The sequence below is a fragment of the Cololabis saira genome, chromosome 13 (genome assembly GCF_033807715.1).
Source record: "Cololabis saira isolate AMF1-May2022 chromosome 13, fColSai1.1, whole genome shotgun sequence".
NCBI classification, from domain to species: domain Eukaryota; kingdom Metazoa; phylum Chordata; class Actinopteri; order Beloniformes; family Belonidae; genus Cololabis; species Cololabis saira.
In genome coordinates, this window is record NC_084599.1 from 25,825,179 (window position 1) to 25,849,128 (window position 23,950).

Sequence of the window (23,950 nt, forward strand, 5' to 3'; positions counted from 1 at the left end):
TTATTAGCTTTTTTTTTATGTTTTCATGGATAAATAATTTAAAAAAAGCATAGATTCATAATAATCATGCATCACAGAACATGTTGTTTCACACCTGCAGTAACCATTCACCCATTTTGTTTTTGAACACCTCCACCTGTGGGAGTTTCTATTCCCTCCTCCAGTTCTCTGTAGCGTGCTGTTGAACCATGTGCTCTTTTTTGGGGGGATTGTTTTAGAAGACTGTGAGGACAATGTTCACATGAAGAACCTGCATGACACTGAAAGTGAATGAACAGCATGGTAAAATACCGACTTTAACCAGAATCAGTAAAGACTGACCCAACAAACCTCATTTCCACCTGCCCTGAGTCCATATGAAAAACAAAGCATGCTCCCTGCTGTTCAGTGCAAGGAAGTGCAGGTCTTTATGGACGAGCCGACATACTAACAATGCTAATGTTGCTAATGCCAAATTGTTGCTGCCATGAGAAAGAAAAGTGTCTTGTTTCTAAAGGGCGATGCCTGTAGTCTATATAGTTCCACTACATTACCAAACAACAGAAATACGTTTTTTTTTTTTTTTTTTTTTTTAAAGCCTCAGTGGCCTTGGATGCATAAACAACGTATATGTGCTCTCTGAAATCCATTAACATTTTTCCATGTATGTCAGAAAAATAATGCAGTGAAAACACTGGAAGGGTAGATAGCGGAGGTTTCTATGGGAATGAATAGACTATAGATTGCTATGTGCCCCACAATAATAGACATGTTGTTTTGTTGTCTAAAAGTGGTAAAACATGAATAAAGTTTGTAGCCAGGACATTTAAAACTTCATGAGAAACAGAACTCCCGAAAGTCCTCACAGTTCTCTCCCACTAGCACATGGTACAGAAACAGCGATACGGCAACAGCAAGGTGTTAGTGTTGGAGATGGCAGGTTTTGAGTAAAGACGGAGGAGAAAAACATGGTTGAAGCAGAGGAGAGGGAAGAATTGCTGTTACTATTTCTGACTGCTGATGAAATGGAAAAAAATGGTTGTGTTTTCTGTGCCAACTGAAAAGTAGGGATGATGCTTCTGCTTTTCTACGAAACCACTTTTGACTTCAAATTTCTGACCAATCACACAACAGTTCTTGTACACAACCCAAGACCAAGGTTCTGCTCAGAGGATGCAGCTCACCAAACCACCTGGCCAGAAAAGAATTAAGAGAAAATAATCCTTTTTTTCCTTTTCTTGGCCTTACCAGACATATGAGGTATAAGAAGCAGAGATGGTGTTTGATGCTGAGGTGGTTCAGGCGTTTGAAAAAGATCTCACAGTGAAGTAATTTTTCATTAGATTAAAAGTTCTATGCAGATATATGTCAAAATGATTATGATACACAATGGAAAAAAGTTCTGCCTTTGAGAAAGGCCTGGTGTACCAAAAGTCTGCAGTAAATACAGGCCTCAGCTTTTTAATTGTTTTGTGTTACTTAATTTTATTTGATTTATGGATGTTTAATATAAAGTTAAAGTTCATAAACATCTCATATTTTCCTGAATATGCCTTAGAAGAGAAAATAAATATGAAATGTTCATCCAGGATATAAAGTAGGTTACTCAACATACAAGAACTGACTAAATAAGCCTCATAAACTTTGTTTAAAAGCTTTATTGAATGATGTAACAGCACAAGAGGTGAAGACTTTGACATGGTAGTGTAATTTCATTTAGTTAAATATTAAAGTAAATATTACATTACAAGAGGACCTAGTGAGCACACTTGATGTTACAGCTTTCAGTCCACAGATGACATAATAATGTATCACATTTACGGTCTGAAAACATCAGCACCAACAATAAGAGGAAAGAATTTCACAATTTCATATAGATAGAAAATGTTATCTTAGACAAAAAAATGTCCTTTCAAAGCCAATCAATATGAGAATGGGTTCCTGGGCGAATCAGTTAAAAAAAAAAGAAGAAACTTATAGTGTAATGGGGCTAATTTAGCAAATGATAACTTGTGGAAATGTGGTATGGACATTTTTAACAAAGTGGTTTTATGTTTATGTTGGAATACTATAAGATACCGTTGAAAATCCAAGCTTAATCTTTAGATTTATGAGATATCTATAGATGTATATTTACTAAAGATATATATATATATATATATATATATATATATATATATATATATATATATATATATATATATATATATATATATAATATAAAAATATAAATATATATATATATAGGCTATATATAGTTTTTAGATTTGCTTTACGATACCTATGTAAAAGAAACTGAGTAAAAAGAAGGCCATGCAACATCCATGATGCACGAATGCAGGACGTTTGGTGTTGAAATTTTAGGATCTGGCATATAATGGTTTCTGTACCATAAATACAATTGCAAATAAGGCTATTTGAAATGAAGGAGGAAGTGCTAAAAATTATTTCAGTGTAGAGTTCTGATGTAATCAAATACTCAAATAAATATATAACTATAAAGGAAATGCATGAAGAAAGAAACTAGATAAAATCATGTGTTGTATGATTTCACCCAGATAATGATGATGGTAAAGAAGCTAATTGTTGTGAAGAAGATGTAAAAGATGAAGAGCAGGCGGTCTATGACTAGGCCGATCTGGATCCACTCCGCTGAGTTGCTGCTTCCTCTCAGCTGCTGCACCACCTGACGATAGATGGCCTGGAGATCCCTCCCCAGGGTCCTCAGCACCTGCAGGGTTTTTTCCTCATTCAGCGACTCTTTCTGGTCGGTCTCTCTGGCTTTTGCTACTAGAGAGAAATCCTTCAGCTCTATAGCATCAAAAACAAAGATCGGGGTGATCATAGCTCCAGCACGTCAGCTTCAACAACATCTCATGGAATCAACAAAAGTACATTCAAAGCCTCATTCTGTATTCTACCTTGTGCGTTGATATTTCGAATCACTACGTCTTCCTGTTGCCTGGGCTTTGGAGGAAGTCGTACCAGTCGGCCCAAGACGTGAAGCACAAACACCCTGAGCCAGCGAGGAGCCCGAGGGTAGTGAGCAGAGCCGCGCAGGAGGTTGGTAATGAAGACGGTCTCCAGCAGACTGGTAACCATCATTATCAGGCAGAGAGAGAGGAACACATCTGGGACAATAATGATAACAAAAAAGATTTTTAAATCGTTTACTTTAAATAGAAGAAAATGCATCTTAGAATACAAATGTTTATATTTCCAAGTTTTGATTCATCACCCTCTTAGGGCTTGAATAAACCAGCTGTATAGATCAAGATATGACTATATTTAAATAATTTTGATAGTTTTTTCTCACATAGGAACAAAATTACAAAAATGTTGGGTCCAATGCCCTCCCCAGAGATAAAGCCTGATTGATACGAAGAACGGAGAAGTTAGTGATTTGTGTGAAACTGGGATTTAAAAGTGGCGCTAGAACAGATTTCAGGTGAAATTTCTGTGTTTCAAAATGTCATTATGTGGAAATTGCAGAAAATCCCAAACAATTTCCCAAACGAAAGCGTGTGTCGTTTATTGAAAAACCTCAGAACACTCAATCAATAAAATGGAGCTGTCCAGCAACCCAACTGGCATGGAGCTCAACGTCACCACCACATTTAAAGGGACCACGATCCCTGAACCGTTATAGTTGCTTGAAATAACTACGGACAGTAAATTACATGCAACATATTAATTTGGCATTGCATGAAGGACAACATGCTGCATTTAATAATAAACGGTGTGTAGAACCACACTTAATAACCAAGGTGAATTATGTCCGTAACATTCAGTACAATCATATGTTTCAAAAGATCATCATTGTAACCCTAGGGAGACTGAGAAAAATAATGAAAAATTTTGTGGGATGAAAAATATGTAAAGCTACATCACACAATACCAACAATGGGTCCTCACACGGCTATAAGAGGAAGCTAGCTGCTCAGTGCTGACTTTACGAAGAGAGGTAAACAAAGATGAAACTAAGATCTGGTGAGTGAGACTGAACCAGTGGTCACACTCACAGCCCAAATCAGGCTGCAGCAAATGTCTGATCAGAATCAGATCTTTTAAACTTACTGCCTCCCTCACAAATTGCAAATATCAGATGCAAATATCAGATACAGAATATCAGATACGACACGCATAATGGATGCAAGCAAACCGTGGAGAGGTGGGGAATTTATAAGCTGCATTGCAAATGTTCTAAAAGTTAAAAAGAGATTGAGGTTTGAGGTTTGAGGCAGCTTTCTCCATCAGGACGTCAGTACCGTGGCTTTGAGGCAAGTTAGTTGCTGGCTAACAGACAGCTAATCCCCGTCTCCCTGGTATCCTTTGGGTTTCTTTGTCGGTTCCTGGTGGCGGGTCAGCTGGTGGTCAACTGATTACTCAACATCTGGACCTGTGGCAGATGCTGTATCATTTACTTAAACTCCAGTCTCCTCTATTCTTGTTGCCAGTTTGTTTGTTACACCCCAGAGGTAAAAAAAAAATGGTCAAAGTTTCAGGGTTTTTTGGGGGTCATGTCTTCCGGGGGAAAAGATAAAAACAGGTAAGGCCTCTGATTATTCTTCAATCCCTTCCAGAGAAACCGGGACCTGGGAAATAATTGTGTTCAAGTGAAAACCTTGTTCAGAAGAACAACAGCAACTCTGCACTGTCACCACCTCAGCCACCAAATTAAAGGATTTTTACCATTTCCGGATGGCGAGGATAAAAAAAAAAGATGAAAAATAAGAATACAGCAAAAGGAGAAGAAGAAACATGTAAACAAGGGTTGCTACCTGTGTTTTTGTTTGCTTTTTTTTTACACACACACCACGGTGGTAGCGATTGAGATTTAAAGAAAGCCCCTCATCGGTCCATACATCCTTTTTCTAGTAATCTTCATGAAATGTACTCGCAACAAAATGTTTCTGGTCCAAATGTTTCGAATGAGTTGTGCTCCTATGATTAATCCCGTGAGAGAGCTGAAGGTAGTTTAGAAACCCCGATCAGCAGAAACGCCCCACCAGGTATTCCTGTAGACCGAGCTGAGGACCTGTCCTACTATGGGAACGATTTTCATCCCGTAAAGGTTCCTGAAGGCCACTTCTGCAGGGAGACACACGTCAACGATCGGGCCCCGAAAAATCTACCTGGAACCCCCACTAATCCTAACTCACTTATTGTCCATCACATGAAGCTGAATTTTGGAAATCTGGAGTTTTAAAGATGGACTTAAGGTAGTAGCTGTCGTATCACAACACGCTGTATATGGGACACAAAAGATGGCTACAAAACGGTATCAATAGAGCTGTTGTCGACTGACTTATGAGAGGCAGGGTGTTTCCGGTGATGGGCAGCATGTCATTGGTGCTGAGCAGGAAGACGGTGTAGCCCAGGACAAGGGTCATCTTGAACAAAGACCGGTCAATGTTCTGGGGAGGCAACATGAAGCTGAAGAGGTCCACCAAGATGAGGAAAGAGCTGGGAATCAAGAGGTTCACGACATATGAGGTGGCATGGCGCTTTACAGAGATCTGCAGCAGAGTGGACAGACATACAACGCGTCATGAGTCTCTCAGAGATGCCAACATTGCAATACACTGCTAGTTGGTACATTTTTGCACACAAAAAAGTTAACAGCTCAAATTAGCTTAATTTTACACCTATAGTTTATTAATGTGTTCAAACTGATATTGGTGCTGTAATGTAATTTATAATTATCTAAAGACATAATTGTTCACTTTGTTTTCTTTATGCATGTTTGTCTAAATCAAATATCAGACTTTAAATGATCATTGTTCACTATTTCTTACAGAGAATTTAAGCTCATCGTAGACTTTGCCACCCAAAGTTGTTATTACAGTTTTCTTTGCTGTAATTCCAACTAATTTCCATTCACCCATCGTTGATATTGCCTTTGTGGATTCTTCAAGTATATCCTCAACAGGAGATAAGAGATTAATCCCTACGGCGTCCGCTGAAAGGGAAGCAGTTCATGATCAGGTGAAGCTCCTCATTTCATATGGTTTAACTTGATGGGTCAGAATGAACAAGGGCAAGTTTTTACTTACTGAAGTGGATGTAGGCGTTGAAGCTAAAAGTGCAGTTCTGAATATCAAATGGAAACAAGTAGATGTCGAGACTGCAGGCACTGACGACTCTGATGGGCTGTTTATCAACAATTTTGCCCGAATAATGGAGGTAGGTGTATGGGACAAATGGAGCGGAGTTTTCCTTCATGCTGCAGGATGGTGAGAGAAATGCAGTATCATTTATTTTAATTTCACGGATCACATGCACTTAAAAAGACTGTAACCTGTCGGATAAACAGGCAAGATCTTCTGATTAGCACAAAACCATTACAGGTTGTGTGCTATGTGCTGCGCTATCAATCCAAAAAGGTCACCAAGCAAACACACACATACACTTGTCCATCTGCTTGAACCTCCATCGCTGGAGGAACATGATAACAGAGAATACTAAACTAAACAAAAAATGTAGTTTTATTTATTAAAACAATTTAAAAAAATATAGTTTTATGCTAACAAGTCTTATTTGATCACTGAGAAAAATAATTAAGAGGACAGATTTCCACATCAACCCAAACTGTGACTGTTCTGCAGAGAATATGGGACTCACAATTCATTGATGACAATGTCTGGCACCCAGAGCAGATTTCGTGGGACTGCGATCCATTTTGAACCACATTCCTTTGGGTTCCACGTGAAAAATTCATTTTTCCATTCCTGCACACAACATACAGGAAAAAACATGGTTCCATGTGAATAGGAGAATAAAACTGTTAATGAGCAGGTTTTATTATATTTTTCTTCATGTAGCGCATGAACACCCTTAAAAGTGACTTGCAATTAGAGATACAAGGTTATCCCTTTCTGCAAAATGATGGATTCATCCAAACCAAAAACTGATCCTTCCACAGGGAAACCTCATTACGACATCTAGCGTACAGTACGCCCTCATCACTACAGTACCTTAGACTTAGACAGGTTGTTTTTTCTAATTGTCAAGCCTTAACTAAGACAAACAAACAGTATGACATTACTTTTAAAGAAAGGACTTACTAAGTGTTGCCATATGTATGTTGTCAGGACCTGGGACTTTTCATCCTGAAAATATAGCAGCATGTAGTTGTAGTTACACGTAGTTACATCATAAAGAGCTAATACAGTTTTCAGTTTTAAAGTTTTGGATAACAAAAGATGACATATTGGATTATATCAAGTTTTATTTAAGAAAGACTAAGCCAAACTTTTTGTTAAATATTAAATGCACTCATACTAATTCCATACAAATTAAGAGGGTATGGGTCAAGTGATGTTTATTTAATGCAAGGCCTATCAGTAGTGTGAAAAACGTATCTTATTCAACCACCTCACGCAGCCATAACTTCATGACAGCCTTCTTTGGGATGTTATTACTCTTTCACATGGTTGTAGGGGATTTGTGTCCCACTCATCTTTAGAATGTAAGTTTGTTTGAGATTATTGATCCAAGTTTTGGGTTTACATTATGGTTAAACATGCCCAACTTGGTCTCATCTGTCTGAATGACATTGTTCCACAAGTCTTGTTGTTGGTTTTAAACCCAAGCTGTGCTGCCATGTCTTTCTCCTAGTAAATTTCCAAACAAGGCTTATTTAAAGCAGCCTTTTTCAGTATACTGTCATGAACTTTAACATGCAACACTCTTAAAAAAGACCTGAAAGTCTGAGTTTCAATTCTTTTCAAATTCCTTTGATCGTTGCACATTCTGACCCAGTGGTGAGCTTCGATGTAAGTTTTTTTTTTACACTTGTTAATCAGTTTTTGTTTTTGATGTTATTGTTATAGGATTAGGGACTCTATATTGTTTGTAAATGGCCTTATAATCCTTTTCTGAATATGTCTTTTCATATACCTAAATACTGCAGGTTAGCAAACTGCCAAAACTGCTTTTTTGGAGGCAATCACCATTTCTAGTCACATGAAAGCTTCACAAATTAGCTTTTACATCTAACATTGTTTTTGTTAGACTATGATAAGATATGTTATAATTATCAATTTTGGATGCTCTGAGTTACAGTTTCTTTTTCTCACATGCATAACAATATTGTGTACAGACCAAACTGTGCACTGATATTTCATAAAATAATTCTTCTGTTGACAATGTGGGGACCCCACACATATTTGAGTACATACTTTATGTTAGGAAACATTGCAAATCAATTATATTCATAAATCAACATAATTTTTAATTTATTAAAAACGTGATGTGTTAAACCTTGACTCCCCTTCTCGGTAAAGAGAACCAATTATTCCTGATATATGCCTGGCCTAATACACATTGTATTTGACATAAATGATGTCTCTCTTACCACTCCTAAAATAGCAAGCATGTGGAAGTCAAGGCCAACAGTGGTTTGGGTTGACACATTTATGACGGGTCGAATGGGGCTCAGATCGAAGACTGGCTGGAGAGCATGCAGGAGTGAAGCTGAATCAGGTTCAGAGCATTTCGCTAAGATGGCGCTGCAAGGGGATGCTGTGGACAAAAAGAAGACAGTTTAACTTGTTAAAGGGACTTTAAATAAGCTGCACCAACGCTTTTAAATAGGTGTACATCTTGAAAAGGCTGCATGAGCACTGAGCTATTGACCTACGACAACGACCCAGTTTACCAACCTCCATTTCAGACAGGGAGGGTCATTTCATCCTACATTTAAAAGCATGTGCTACCAGATTGGTGTTGCACTCATTAGAAAGCATCAATAAAAATAGACTGGGAATTAATTTTCTCTCTGCTTGGCAGCGCAAATAGATCATTTAAGGGTTATTTAACCGAGCTATTAGAAAATGAAAATTAAGGGGGAGTCATATATATATATGTATAGACATATGAGGAAGTACTTACCATGCATGAGCAGAGAGGTGAGGATGATTAGAAGCTTAGAAGGCTTGATTTTCATCTGGCAGCACTAAAAACATTAACATTGGATCAACAGCGGTTGTTAGTTTGAGTGGTGATGCATTTGGTGAGGACTGTCCTGTAAATGTTTTGTGGGCAGTTTTAGGTGGCAATTTTTGAAAAAAAGGGTCATTTGTTTAATTTGTTTCATATATATATATATATATATATATATATATATATATATATATATATATATATATATATATATATATATATATATATATATATATATATATTTAAAACAAATCTCCTTATTTGGAAAATTTTGAATCCAGCCCAAAATTGCAAAAACAAAAATATATAAATGAACCATTTTGTTATTTGATATGAACAAAAAAGAGTTTAAAGCTTTTAATATGTTGCTATTGTTCATTTTGTCCTGCAAGTATGCAGGTAAAACGTTTTGCTGTATTTTTCATTGAAAAACATGTGGCAATTGCCCGCAGATACTCGTAAAGATTCATCATAAATAAGATAAAGCGGGACGTTTGCCTGTTTGGATTTTTTGACAGTGAGGCGTTACGGTTCCTTTTAGAGAAGTCTCGCTGGTTTGATATTTGAGACTGGTCTTCGTCACGCATCACTGCTTTGGAGATTATTTGGGTTTAGTGACAAATTGAAATCTAAGTTACAGTATATAAATCCAATGGAGGTCATTATTTAAGGTGCATCTGTTGAGTGTTTTGTTAGTAAAAGCATAACCTTTTGCGCTCTTCAGAGTCATATTTTGCTCTGAAGCTGTTGAGACGTAATGATCGCAGTTTTATAAAATGTTTGCTCAGCTTCATCCAGCACATGTTGGAATTAAAATATTTTGTAAGATCACAAATAAAAGCTGAATGTGAAATAAAAAGATACAATTAAAAAAGATTATTGGAAATAAATGTCAATGAAAAGCTTAATTACATTTTCCAAGTAGTTTTATTTATACATAGTGGCTTTCTTCATTGCAAAGTGAACAGTATTACACAGACTTACCACTATTTCAGATAAATATGTAAAATGTTTAAATTCTAAAAAAATACCAACACTTTATAATATATGCATTGGCTCCAAGAAAGCAGTATTTGATATATTTGAAAACAAGTACAACATAGAGATCAATTTCCACGAGACATTTAAATGTAATGGCTAAATAAATGGAGCCCTTTCAAACATGCATCCGTTGTCTACTGATTATATGCTTTTGCCCAGATAGCGATGATGGTAATCATGCTGAACGATAAGAAGAAGATGTAGAGGCCAAACAGCAGGCGGTCTATGATGAAACCCACCTGGATCCAGTCCTCAGAGCTCTGACTGCCCTTCTGCTGCTCCTCCACCCGGGAGCGAAGGGCGTGGAGGACGTTGCTCAGGCTCCTCAGCTCCTGCAGGGCCTTGTCCTCCTCACTCGCTCCCTTTGTCTCTGGCAGCTCCCCATCTAACTTCTCAACCACCACTGTGTCGGTCCTGCGTTCTGTTTTTGAGTGATAAATGGCTGAATTTTAATTTTAATTAATCAGTCAAAAATAAATAATAGATGTAATAGGTTTTGCAACCTGACCCCCTGTTTCTGTGACTCTGTATGGTCACTGAAATAACTGGCTGACAAAATCAATAAATAATAACTTAATGAAAAGAAAACGGTGACAAAACACAAACAAATTGATGAAACTGGCCTGGACAAATGAGTTGGTACCACAAGAAAGATCAACAATTATTTGACCACCGTAGCATGTTAAACAAAACTAATTTACATTTAATTAACATCACAGGTGTCTGCAGTCAGTCTGACTATTCAAAATACAGGACTGTCTCAGAAAATTAGAATATTGTGATAAAGTCCTTTATTTTCTGTAATGCAAAAATGTCATACATTCTGGATTCATTACAAATCAACTGAAATATTGCAAGCCTTTTATTATTTTAATATTACTGATCATGGCTTACAGCTTAAGAAAACTCAAATATCCTATCTCAAAAAATTAGAATATTCTGGGAATCTTAATCTTAAACTGTAAACCATAATCAGCAATATTAAATAAAGGACTTTATCACAATATTCTAATTTTCTGAGACAGTCCTGTAAGTGAAACCAAGTCAGGTGTTTGGTATCATGGACAAGCGTGTAGCTGCTGTGAATCGAGGAGGATGCTCGGTTTGTTGTTGGGGTGCTCTGCTGCTTCTGTGCAGGTTAAAATGAAATATCAAGACTAACAAGGCATTCGGAAGCAAAATGGGCTTCCCAGGGTCAGAAAGCACGGTGTCAGTCTCAGACCATGGGTAAACCAAAAGCACCTAAAACACCCTAAACTTGCTAAGAAAAAAACATTGGAATATGCTGATGTGGCCTGTCAGTGCAGATCTGAATCCTCTCCACATCTGTGGAAAGAGTTGGAACAGGATGGAGCTGGGACACCTGAAACCTAACAAGCTGGAGCAGTATGATCATGAGAAGGTTGATTGCAGCAATGTTTTTTTCCACTCATTTTTTTTTCAAGGCCAGTTGTATTTGCTTTTTTTTATGATTCTGTTGAACCACAATTAAAAAGCAATGTCTGATTTTTGTTTTTCAATATTCAGTAAATCATTTGTTTCTACTTTGGTCAGTTTTAAGTCATTATGGTGACAGTTGTGTTTTTTTTTCTTTAAAGCGAGGATACAAACACACATTTGTCTATCTATCTATAAACACTCACTGAACACTGTATTTGCTGGTAAAGTGCCCAGTGAGTGTCTAACAAATGCAACCGCCACAACAGCAGCTTCAAGTCTGCAGGTAAAAAAAAACCAACCACATTGGTACGGATTGCTGATTTGAGCAACTGATCTTTCTAGTTAAAATATATATGATAAAATATACAATTATAATGATTGTATATAATATATTTTATCTACATACCAGGTTCTCTTGGTGTGTTAGTCTTTCTCGGCATACAAACAAGAAAACCCAGGATTTTCAGAACGAGCACTTGGATCCATGGTGGGACAGGAGAGAAGTCAGCGGAGCAGGACAGCAGGTTGGTGACGAGGATAGTCTCCAGCAGGCTGGCCACCATCAGAGCCAGGCAGAGGGAGAAGAACACATCTGGAAGAGAGATTCAAGAGTTGCTCTGGAAATGCAGATTTAGCAGCACAAAATATCAACCGGGTTAAAAGGAAAACCTTTGTTCCAGGCTAGATAGAATAAATTCAGCAAATATTATGAATAAGAAAAATCTTAAACTTGAATTTCGTATCTCGATTTTCTAGGAACTTAACATATTGAACAGCTCCCAACCAATATCCCAGGCATCTACAGTATGAGCCACACTAGGCCCTTCATTCACTGAGGTTCATACTGACTGATGAGCGGTATGGCGTTTCCAGTGACGGGCAGCAGCTCATTCATCATGAGCAGGAAGACGGTGTAGCCGAGGATGAGGGTCATCTTGAACGAGGATCGGTCCACGGTGTGTGGAGGAAGGATGAAGCTGAAGAGGTCCAATGTGATGAGGAAGCAGCTGGGGATCAGGAGGTTCACCACATACATGGTGGACCGGCGGCGCACTCTGACCTAAAGATAGATGCATAATCATAATCGACATGAAAGGTGAAGCTGTTATTTTTCTGCAAGTAGAATGATGAATTAGCATATACACAGCTTATTTTCATCTGTTCAAAAAAACATAAATCCTGTGACTTGAAAATTAATTTACAGTCTGTTGAGCAGTTTATACACCAACTTACGTGGAACTGCAGCTTGTCTGTTTCATACACCGTCTTGTTGTGGTCCAGTTTGAGGGCAGTGATATCGAGCAGCTCCCATTCACCCATGGTGGTCATCACGTCCTTTGAGCTCTGTGTGATTATCTCCACTGCTCTCCCAAGTGTTACCCTGATATCAATCGCTGAGGAGATCAAGGTTGAGGAGACCTTAGCTCAGTTAAAACTCTCATATGTATTAATGAGACATTTGAAATGGAGTTGTGACTCACAATAGTAGGTGTAGGAATTGAAAGTCAAAGTGCAGTTTTGTATATCGAACGGGAAAGTGTAGATGTCAAGGTTGCAGGAGCTCACGATTTTGACGGGCAGAGCATCGTGGATCATGCCATTGTTATACACGTATACGTACGGCACTTTTGGTGCTTTGTTTTCATTCATACTGCAAAAACACAGCAAGCATGGGTGTGATATGAAAGCCTGGCGTATTTGACAAAAGCAGAAATTGCAGTTCAATTATACAAGTAGATAGTCCTGTTTGTGTGTCAATCATTCTTACTCCAGCCTGTGCCGACCTTCCGACATATGAGATGGAGCTCAATGAACCATCCATCCATCCATCCATCCATCCATCCATCCATCCATCCGTCCGTCCATCCATCCATCCATCCATCCATCCATCCATCCGTCCATCCATCCATCCATCCATCCATCCATCCATCCATCCATCCATCCATCCATCCATCCATCCATCCATCCATCCATCCATCCATCCATCCATCCATCCATCCATCCATCCATTACCGGGTCGCGGGGGCAGACCCGGTAACGAACTATTCAGTTCAATACATTTGTAATTAATTAATTTTCTAGATCATTTTAATAAGATTGATTATATCAACGTGTCAGATGGTTTAGGACAGCTTCAAATGCTTTGGGAACGCAAACTGAATATTTTGTCAAATAAAAACGTAAATATTTAGGCTATATTTTCACATGGTTTCCACTGTACTGATTGATTGTAGAGTGCATGGTTAAACATTCTTCTTACAATTCGTTGATCACAATATCCGGAAGCCAAAATTTCTCTTTGGGAAGAGAAATCCTTTTGGCACCACACTCGTTTTGGTCCCAGCTGACGAATTCGTTCATCCAAAACTACAGGAACAAAGTGGTGTCAGTGTCCAGAAAAAATGTCATGTTTGATGTTTTCCTGCACTGGTGACATAGAATGAAGGTGGATCACTGCGCTACTCACATAATGTAGCCAAATGTAGGTGACCAGGAGTTGAGCCTTTTCATCCTGGAAGACAAGTAACAGCAGGAGTTTAAAATAATGTGGCGCAGAAATGACAATGTTTTTACTTGTATGCAACCTCAACGTATAAAAGGCAGAACAATATTGAAAATGTAATTCTCATATGCTGATAGCCATACATACCACCCCTAATATCCCATACATAGTGAAGTAAATGCTGATGTTGGTGGGGGTCGCTTGATCCAGGACGGGCCGGACGTTCCTCAGGTTGAAGACGGGAGTCAGGGCCTCCAGCAGGCTGGGCTGGTCCGGTCTGGAGCAGTTCACCTGGACGGGGCTGCACAGAGCTAACCACAACATTCAAAAACAATAACGTGTGGATTTTTGTTCAGAGAGCAAGGGCATTTCTAAGGATTGTGTTGGTTTTAGCTAATGATAAGAAATCAGCTACCAGTTGATTCAGTTTGAATGAATAATAGTAATGACAATAACCCTCACCTGGTGTAATAATGATGAACATACACAGGATGATCATGGTTGATGGAAGGAGCCACTAGAATGAAAATGGAATACATTATTTGCAATTTTTCATAACTACGGAGAAAATGTCATAAGTATTGCTGCATTCAGCCTCAGATAGATTATCCAACAAGGGAAGATACTTTACCTTCAGCCCACCACTCTTGGATACCATGGCTTTGACAGTGAAGTTGTTGTATTATGCAGTTTCCAGGTGGACAGTTTCTTCAGTAGTTGTAACCCATGGCTAAGGATCACACAGTCATCTTAATTAAAACACTACTTCATTTTAAAACGTGAACACTTAAAGCACAGCTGCTACTCACCTGGCACAGCAGCTGTTGTGAGACTAAAGTCAGCCCTCGTGGTCCAGATATACATGGTGCCACGATAACCGGAGCGTGAGATGGACAAAGCCCCATGCAAATAATGTGGCAGAGGGAAAACCCAAGGCGTAGCAGCTGCTTTTCTTTTTGTTGTTTTGACACGAAGCGAACACAAACCACAGTTCATGTGGTTTACTGCAGTGTGTGACTTACAGGTGGTGAAGGCTGACCACAGCGGTGGCAGAGTCACACCTGTCGGTTGTAGGCAAATAAACAGCGGAGGGCGTGTAAGACACAGGTGTCATCTGGTTTCAGCTCAAACCTTCTTCCAGGGAATGTGTTTATATCTTATATAACATTTAAATTAGAGCTGGAATAGAAATCCATCAGTCTTTCTATTTGATACTTATCGGGTCTAGTCTGGCTGTCTGCATGTAAAGTAATGGTGCAGAACGGTGTGTGAAATAAATAAGCTTTATAAGGCTGGGATCTTTTTTAGAAGATCCCAGCTCAGTTTTAATGCTGAGGAAACTCAATCAGAGGCCAAATACACTGTTACTTAGCAACCAGAAAACATGTGGGACTCTGAATTTGGGGTTTACAGTGAAGGAAAACGATGCACCTCTAAGAACAGATTGAGAAATTGAACCATACCGTGGCGTTACTCATCCTGCGTTACATAATCAGCTTTGGTTTGATTCCTGGTGAAGATAAGTTCCAGTCTGGTCAACAGTGTCTATTCACCACCTCAAAGACTTTTTTACTTGCACAGATTGGGATTTATTCAAGGAGAGCTGCCCTGATCTGGGTGAACTATTTTTTGTGAGGACATGCTAATTCCAAAAAGATATATCCACATATTTCCCCAAAATAAACCTAAATTGAATAAATCTCTGAAAAATATAATCAACCAAAGGAACCTTTTTAAAAGACATCAAAATAAGTAATTCATTGCAGGCAGTTGCACGAGCAAGTTAAGAGAGAACTTTAACTTGCCTAAATCTCCTACAGGGAAAAGGTACAATCCCTGTTAAGGGATGGAAACTCACCCCCTGCTTGGGATGATGTGAAATCTAGGATGAACACAAAAAACTCCCCGGATTTGGAGCTGGCAAATCACCTGTATAATTTTTGTGGCCGATTTAACGTTAATGATTTTAGCACTGAATTGCTGTTGTTTTAAACATGCCTCCACAACAGCCGGACACACAAATCCGTAGTGAAACTGCACCTGTAACCAGCCACCCCAAGTCTCTTAATGACTTTTGCCCTGTAGCTCTCACATCTCTTGCTGTTAAAGCGTTTGAAAAGAGCTCTTGGGGGTTACTTAGGAAATATTGGACCTGTTCCATCAAAGGTGTGGTAGAGGGGTGGAGGAGGTTGTGGCTACATTACTTCATTCACTTCAGAGCCACCTTGATAGTGGTAAAAACTTTGCATGGCTGCTTTTTATCAAGTTTTCTTTCGGTTTTCATTGAATACAACCACATATTTTAGTAGTAGATCCACTTGTCAGTAGCTTGCAAAGGTCCTGATTTACTGGCTTATTGACTTTTTAACAGATAGACCCCAGAAAGTCAGTTAGTGTTTTATCAGATGTTTGGTTATCCTCCACAGGCTCACCTCAGGGAGGTGTCCTTGGCCCTATTTTATTTCCCTCATACACCAATGACTGCCAGGGGGGTAGACAGTATACAGATGACTGTGATACTTCATGGCCCAGTATTGGACAATTTCATTGCCTGGTGTACTATAATTGCTCCTTTTTTAATATCAATGTCCCAAAAGTGAAGGAGATGTCCATTGATTTCAGAGACTTCGATTGTCCCCTCTTTATTGATTCATGACAAGGCTGTTGATGTGGTGGTGCATCAACACAAGTACTTGGGGACAACTATTGATGACACACTCAACATGACACCAACACTGATGCTGCCCACCAGTGTATTTTTATCATAAACTGGGTTTTTAATCTCAATAAGTGTTTTATGAAGATTTTATTATTCTTGTTTTATCGAGTCTGTTTGAACTTTTTCCATAATCTGCTGGTTTGGGATCATCTCAATGAAAAACCAAAAGCAGATAAAGTACATCGTGAGGATGTGGAGACAGGTGGCTGGAAATCAGTTGGACAAATTCTCATTGTTGTACAGAAACCGGGTAAAAAAAGAAAGAAAGAAAAAGCCACAAGCTATCCCAGCCGACTGCCCTCAGTCTCTTTTCGGTTTTCAAGCTGCTACCATCTGGATATGGTCTGCAGAGGTGCAAGACAAATAGGTTTAAAAACTCATTTGTGCCCGCCACCATTGTAATGCTTAACAGCACCTAATGACATGTCACTGTGTGTGGATGAATTTACTGTAATCGTAAACAGTGCTTACTCTACAACTGCCCATCTGGCATAGTCTTTTTCAATTGTTTACACACAATTTTGAAAAGAGTATTCTTTATTTCAAAATATAATCACAATTATCCAAACGCCACACTCATTTGGCATAATTCCTAGATTGTTGTTTGCAAAATGACACACTTCAGTCAAAACATATACCGGTACACATATTTGTGAAAAAGCAAATTGATTCCAAATCACTGTGTGCAATGTTTTGCAAAAAGGGTGAATCAGACATTGTGTTTTGCAAACCAGTGGAGGTGTTTTGTTCCTTGTACAGGGCATACATACATACATACATACATACATACATACATACATACATACATACATACATACATACATACATACATACATACATACATACATACATACATACATACATACATACATACATACATACATACATACATACATACATACATACATACATACATACATACATACATACATGCATACATACATACATGCATACATACATACATGCATACATACATACATGCATACATGCATACATGCATACATGCATACATGCATACATGCATGCATGCATGCATGCATGCATGCATGCATGCATGCATGCATGCAGCCCAGCATTCACAGTGGCAACATTTATTTATTTATTTATGTAAATGTTTTCGTAAAAAAAAACTGTAATAAGGTTTTGCATTAACACCCAGCCACCCAAGACAATTAAACTAGAAAAGTATTGTATGTGTGTACTGTACCATCCTTATGTTATAAAAGCTCCTTACATGCGAAAAGAAAACATCTCTTTTACTGTAAACATCCTAATTTACAGAAAAATATGTTGAAAATGTGGCTCAATTGAAAATGGTGACAACTGCAGAGAATCAGTGTTCCTTCATGCACAATAAATATTTTTACTGATGTTATATGCAAACATAAAATCAGTACAATATAAATACAGTGTATTTGAAGTGTATCTTTTTTATACTTCAAAAATGCACCTAGCAAATCAAACACGCACAGGCTTCATGTAAACAAAGTTTAGCACTTGACAGAGTTAAATGTGATTTAAATACACATTTTACAGAGATTTTTAATGCTTTATAAGTACAAAGAAATCCTTAACATGATCTTATTTTATGATAAACTTAATCCCTTGTACAGATTCCTTGTTTGCATCCCTCACAATGAGCCGGCTCATGTGGACTTTTGACATCAAAGCTTCTGGGCTTCCTGTTCTTTTGACCAAGATTTTCATGGTAACATTTTATTCTTATTTTCTCCACCAGGTTCTCCATAATGATTTCTATGTTTTCTGCGTCGACTTCGGGCTTCTCCATAGGAGCTTCGGCACACCTCTTGCAGTTCTGGCGGAACGGCCTCACTTTGACGGTTCCCTGGCCGTCAAAGAGCCGCATGTGGAAGAGCACCATCACCCGGTTGGAAGGCCAGCTTCTCTTACACTTGCTGCATCTGAACCTAATAAAGGACATGAAACATTTCTATATTACATCAGACAATATATTCAATAGTCCTTTACAGTTGTGGGTTAGCACGTATGCAGGAGACACAATATTTCACACCTACCTAACTATGGGGAAGGGAAAATTAAACAAAGTACAATTCAAAAAAATATTTGTCACTTAACATGGAAGTATACATGTGTACATTGAACTACACTTGTAATATATTTTTTTTTCTCATTAGGTTAAAGGACTGCAATAAAAAATAAAAATCAATTATTTGTTTTTTCTTTTGTCTTGTAGTTTCATTTTCCGCCAGAGGGGGGTGCTGCAGCTCCTTCAGATCCCCCTTCAGACTGGACCAGAGTCTCAGACCTTGTGAGAAAGTGAGCAACCCCTCCCTTTCTCACCGTCACCGGACTTTTTTAATGTGTGTGGCAGGGTGGAGGATTGGGCGTGGTCTGCGGGGGAGCAGCACACAGGTGTACCTGGTTCTGCTGATTGGGGCCCACCTGTGCCCAATCAACCTCCTCACCCTGCCGGGCTTCATAATCAGTGGCTGCATATCAGAAAGGGGGCTGCTGAGTGGAGGTAGCTTGCTGAGAGGCTATACTCAATGTGCCATTTTTTAGAATACTGATTTTGCCTACGCCTGTATGTCTTTGTGTTTTTTTGCATACATTAAAAAGCCTTATTTTTTGGCATTCCACGCTCTGCGGGGTCTCTCCTTTACACCTCATCACCCAGGTCCAGTTTGCCTGATCCCCTTGCACGTGGGGAGGCCGCTCTGGTGCCTCACAAACCTCCTTACACAATTTGAATATTCATACTTTTATTTTTTGACTGTTAACAAGTGTGTGTGTAGTTGTGTGTGTGCGTGACTCAACTAGAAGCATTTAAAGAACAGACACCTGACGGACTATTTGTATTTTTTGTTTGTGAGACTTCTCTAAAAGTTATTATAAACTCTAAAGTAACTCAGTTTGTGTCATAAAGGACAGAAATAAACACATTCAATCTTAATCAACATTAACATTTAATTAAAAACTAGCATTGAAACTAAGAGATTTTTTTCTTAAACAGAAACAGTTCATGCACATGCGATTCAATATAATGGAACAATCATTTATTGTTGACATATAAACAAACCAGACACATTTATCACTAACCTGGCACGTGTGGTCCTGATGTATTGCTCCCGTCCTGGGTTTTGACCCATAATGTTGTCATCGAATTCCAGATGCCAAGTGTGGGCTTGGTTAAGGATCTGTCTGGATATCTGTTCCTGAAAGATGCGTATCCACTCCTGAGGCTCCATCTGTGCTGTATCAGTGATTCTGCTGGGTAAAATAACACAGCTGATCTGTACGCTGTATTTATATCTGGTGAGACTGACTCATCACCCTCAGGGTGGAAACTGTGACACTGAGGAAAACAAAACTTAAGTTCTTCCTTAAGTTTCAGTTGCATTTGATCAACCATAGATAAAGACAGATGGAGAAATGAAACAGAAAGGAGTTCTGGTGGGATGGAAAGCAACACTGCCATCTTCTGTTTATGTTGTCCTACACTGTGGGCTCCATACTAGCTTCAGAAAGGGTTCAGGTGTTTGCACTTTGTTGATGCTGTAACGTGACAATTAATATTTTGTACAATTTTTAATTTATCGAATTTACTTTTTAAATGAATAAATAGATAAATAAATATTTGATCAAACAGGATACTCAAGAAGTGCATCAGCCTAAATGACCATATAAGTTGATTAAATATGCTATCTGACACACACACCCACACGCACACACACACACCCACACACACACACCCACGCGCACACACACACCCACACACACACACACACACACACACACACACACACACACACACACACACACACACACACACACACACACACACACACACACACACACACACACACACACACACACACACCAGCATATTAAATGAAACTAAACTAAAATTTCTAGTAATTCACAACACACCCTCTTTCCTGTCTGGTGGCATACCTGGGAAACAGTCCTTTTATCAGCTGACTAATACGTCAGTTTGATATCTGATGATAGCATTAACTGCATCATCAGCTAATATACTAATCTAAATTATGCAGCTACAAGTAATAACTTTTCCACATCTGTGAAAAAAATTACAAAAATGATATACTGTAAGTGTGTGTATATATATATACATATATGTATATAACAATTCATAGTCATATACATGTTTACATCACTCTATTGTTTTATGTAAGTTGTATTTTCAACGGTATATTCAATAACAAGAGCGACAGCAGCATATCTGGTGTATTAGTACTTTCAATTCAGCAAAGTAGTGAATAAAAGGTATGTCAACAAACGAAACGAAACTGGGACGTGTGTGTGTGTGTGTGTGTGTGTGTGTGTGTGTGTGTGTGTGTGTGTGTGTGTGTGTGTGTGTGTGTGTGTTTCCTTCACCAGCTGTCTTGACAGTCTAGCCATATTTTATCAATCCCCAGAAGAAAAGGAAAAAGAATAAATAAATTCTGCCAAAGTGGAATAAGAACAATGACGGTGGGATGTGAAAGACCAGTAAAGAGTGGACCGTGAAAGAGCAGTCAAGCAGTAGTACAGTACATACTAATTGTGGGCGGAAAAAATAAAACAGAAAAGAAATGCAGTTTTTAAAGCGCAATGTCTAAATCTCTATTCGAGAGAATATAATCGTCCTACATTCATCATCTATTATGTATTGTGTGTTGTCTACTATATAACAATTCATAGTTAGCACACTAGTATACACTAGTAAAGGTAGCTATATTTATATATTAATGTACATACACGCATGTACATGTGTTTAAATATATATGTACAAATAAACATTCATTCACATATAATATGAATATATATATATTACACATAATAATAATAATAATAATAATAATAATAATAATAATAATAATAATAATAATAATAATAATAATAATTATAATTATAATTATAATTATTATATTTAAAGGCTCCTTTCTTGGCACTCAAGGTCGCCGTATGTTACCCCCACAGAGTGCAAGCTGACTCATAGGGTGACATATTTTAGAACATAATTTATTCTGAAAGAATAAATAAAAATAGAAATGTGAGTCGGCTGATCGTCAGTGGCTTTTACTGGTCCCAGTGTTAACTGCCAACTGATCTTATTTGGACCAATAAAAATGACAATATAAACAATAACAATATCATATCAAAATCACAGTATTATATAAAATCTCAATATTTCAAAATACACTAATAACAATACATTCACTAAATATTTAAATGTAAAACCAATAGGCTAATAGAATCACAATAAACATAAAATAGGTGGTTATGAATAAACATAAGCTATCAAAAATGATCAATTCTATATAAGGGTAATGAAAGTACTCATTCTATATTTATATTATATACAATTCTTATTATTATCTATATAAAACAATCATATTATTCCCTTATGCCTTTAGTCACACGCTAGACGCTGCACGTCTCAGTTTTGGGAACACTGGTATAAGTGTCTCTTAAAATGAGTCATTAGACTATTTTTTATCTTTGTGTTTTTTAATCTTTTTTGTACTGTGTGTCTTTTGATTGTATTTTTGTATGGACCTTGAGTCTGGAATAAAGCATATCTATCTATATCTATCTATCTATCTATCTATCCCACAACAATTACATCAATAACATAATCTCTCCCATTTATCCTCTTTTTTTTACTTGTGACGTATTACAGCCTGCGCGCTGCCTGGTTGCCTTGGCAACGGTAAATAGCGCTGCTAATCAGCTGGTGGAAAATTAATAAAACACAGAAAATATAAACAACAAAACACTCTAAAATTATATCGTAGTCATATATAAATATCAGTTGAGTCAGGCAAACGTTACATCCGACTCCGATTGACAGTTGTAACATTAATTTGACCACAACCACTCAACGTAACCGAAAGGCTGCTGCCAACTCGTCCCGGTTAAACTAAACTAGTACAAATACCGCTAACAAAATACACGTTATAATGTGACAGTACACTAAATAAAAAGCTAACAATATTGACAAACTGTAGTAATGCTTATGTAACATTTACCCACCTGAAGGAATAAATAAAAACAGAAATGTGAGTCGGCTGATCGTCAGTGGCTTTTACTGGTCCCAGTGTTAACTGCCAACTGAAGAATTCAGCGCAACCCACAGCTTATATAGACAGTTTTACGTGCCAAAACCTGGGCGCTGCCATTACTCTACACAAATGCATTTAATTTCCGCCGGAAGTGATTTGCGCAGCGTCTACCGGTGTAAACACAACGGCGTGGATACTAACCTAAAGCAAAGACTCGCTGCTCGTGAGCTTTTAATGTCGACAACTATGTCTTTGCCATGGGAACACGGTTCTACTACTTTGACTGGAGATGGCGTTACTCTCCCCCACCCGAATTCAGTGCAGAACTGGGAGGATAACATGACGACACGGCCCAGCAGAACGGACAGAAAGATCTGCTCCTACTTCGTGCAATCCGCAATGGACAATCTGAAAGCTTCTGAGGCTTACCAATATCTGCACAGTTGTGTCATGTCATACAAACATGATCGTTTTGTTTATTTGAAAGCTCCCAGGTGGTCTCGTGCCTTTTATACTAAAAAAAAAAAAAAAATAGAAATGCTTAAAATTGAATGGGGTGTCTGTAAATATGCAATATAAGAGCTATATATAAAACAACATATTAAAGTGAGCAGGCAATTATATATATGTGCCACACGTAAACAACACATTAAAAAAAATAAAAACAGCAGAACACATTTAAAAACATCAGAAAAGGCAGTTTTGAAAAGATGCGTTTTGAGTTGTGATTTGAAATGAGTGAATGAGTCAATGTTTCTGAGTTGGAGTGGTAGTGAATTCCAGAGACGAGGAGCAGAGTGGCTGAATGCTCTGCTCCCCACGGTGGTGAGACGGGCGGAGGGGACAGATTGATGTATGGAGGAATAGGATCTTAGGGCTGGGGAGGGAGTGTGGACGTGGAGGAGATCAGACAGATATAGGGGGCCGAGGTTGTGGATGGCCTTGAATGTAAGCAGGAGGACTTTGAATTGAATGTGGAACTGAACCGGGAGCCAGTGGAGCTGTTGGAGGACAGGAGTGATGTGATGGATGGAGGGGGTCCCAGTCATGATGTGGGCAGCTGAATTCTGGACCAGTTGAAGTTTATGGAGGGATTTGTGAGGGAAGCCAAAGAGGAGAGAGTTCAAGCATATTGTTCACTGCACATATGTATAAATACATACATATACATATATACATTACCAGTGGTGGACAGTAACAGAGTAAATTTACTTGAGTACTGTACTTAAGTACATATCCAGAGGATTTGTACTTTACTTGAGTATTAGATTT

General features: G+C 38.2%; 2 protein-coding genes across 2 annotated transcripts; both read right to left on the minus strand.

Moving 5' to 3' along the window:
• Positions 1-2,512: 2,512 nt before the first annotated feature.
• Positions 2,513-14,641, minus strand: LOC133458780 (5-hydroxytryptamine receptor 3A-like). Its single transcript, XM_061738981.1, has 19 exons — positions 14,541-14,641; positions 14,372-14,426; positions 14,057-14,220; positions 13,874-13,918; positions 13,667-13,773; positions 12,888-13,057; positions 12,640-12,800; positions 12,256-12,466; positions 11,813-11,998; positions 10,206-10,387; positions 8,875-8,938; positions 8,339-8,505; positions 7,047-7,091; positions 6,604-6,710; positions 6,036-6,205; positions 5,778-5,941; positions 5,288-5,498; positions 2,901-3,110; positions 2,513-2,790 (listed from the first exon to the last, which is right to left on the minus strand). The coding sequence occupies exons 1-19, from the start codon at positions 14,565-14,567 to the stop codon at positions 2,513-2,515; spliced, it is 2,724 nt and encodes a 907-aa protein (XP_061594965.1). The 5' UTR covers positions 14,568-14,641.
• Positions 14,642-18,084: 3,443 nt separating this feature from the next.
• Positions 18,085-19,870, minus strand: si:ch211-276k2.2 (receptor-transporting protein 2-like). The gene is made up of 2 exons (XM_061737173.1): positions 19,710-19,870; positions 18,085-18,556 (listed from the first exon to the last, which is right to left on the minus strand). The coding sequence occupies exons 1-2, from the start codon at positions 19,856-19,858 to the stop codon at positions 18,226-18,228; spliced, it is 480 nt and encodes a 159-aa protein (XP_061593157.1). The 5' UTR covers positions 19,859-19,870; the 3' UTR covers positions 18,085-18,225.
• Between the last annotated feature and the right edge of the window lie 4,080 nt (positions 19,871-23,950).

Excerpts from the sequence above, each read along its gene's own strand:
- LOC133458780 (XM_061738981.1), bottom strand. The coding sequence starts at position 14,567 with ATGGTATCCAAGAGTGGTGGGCTGAAG. Across the intron at positions 10,388-11,812 it reads TAACACACCAAGAGAACCTG|AACGCAGGACCGACACAGTG; the intron begins GTATGTAGATAA and ends ACTCAAAAACAG. Across the intron at positions 6,711-7,046 it reads CATACATATGGCAACACTTA|GAATGGAAAAATGAATTTTT; the intron begins GTAAGTCCTTTC and ends TGTTGTGTGCAG.
- si:ch211-276k2.2 (XM_061737173.1), bottom strand. The coding sequence starts at position 19,858 with ATGGAGCCTCAGGAGTGGATACGCATCTTTCAGGAACAGATATCCAGA. Across the intron at positions 18,557-19,709 it reads ATCAGGACCACACGTGCCAG|GTTCAGATGCAGCAAGTGTA; the intron begins GTTAGTGATAAA and ends GTCCTTTATTAG.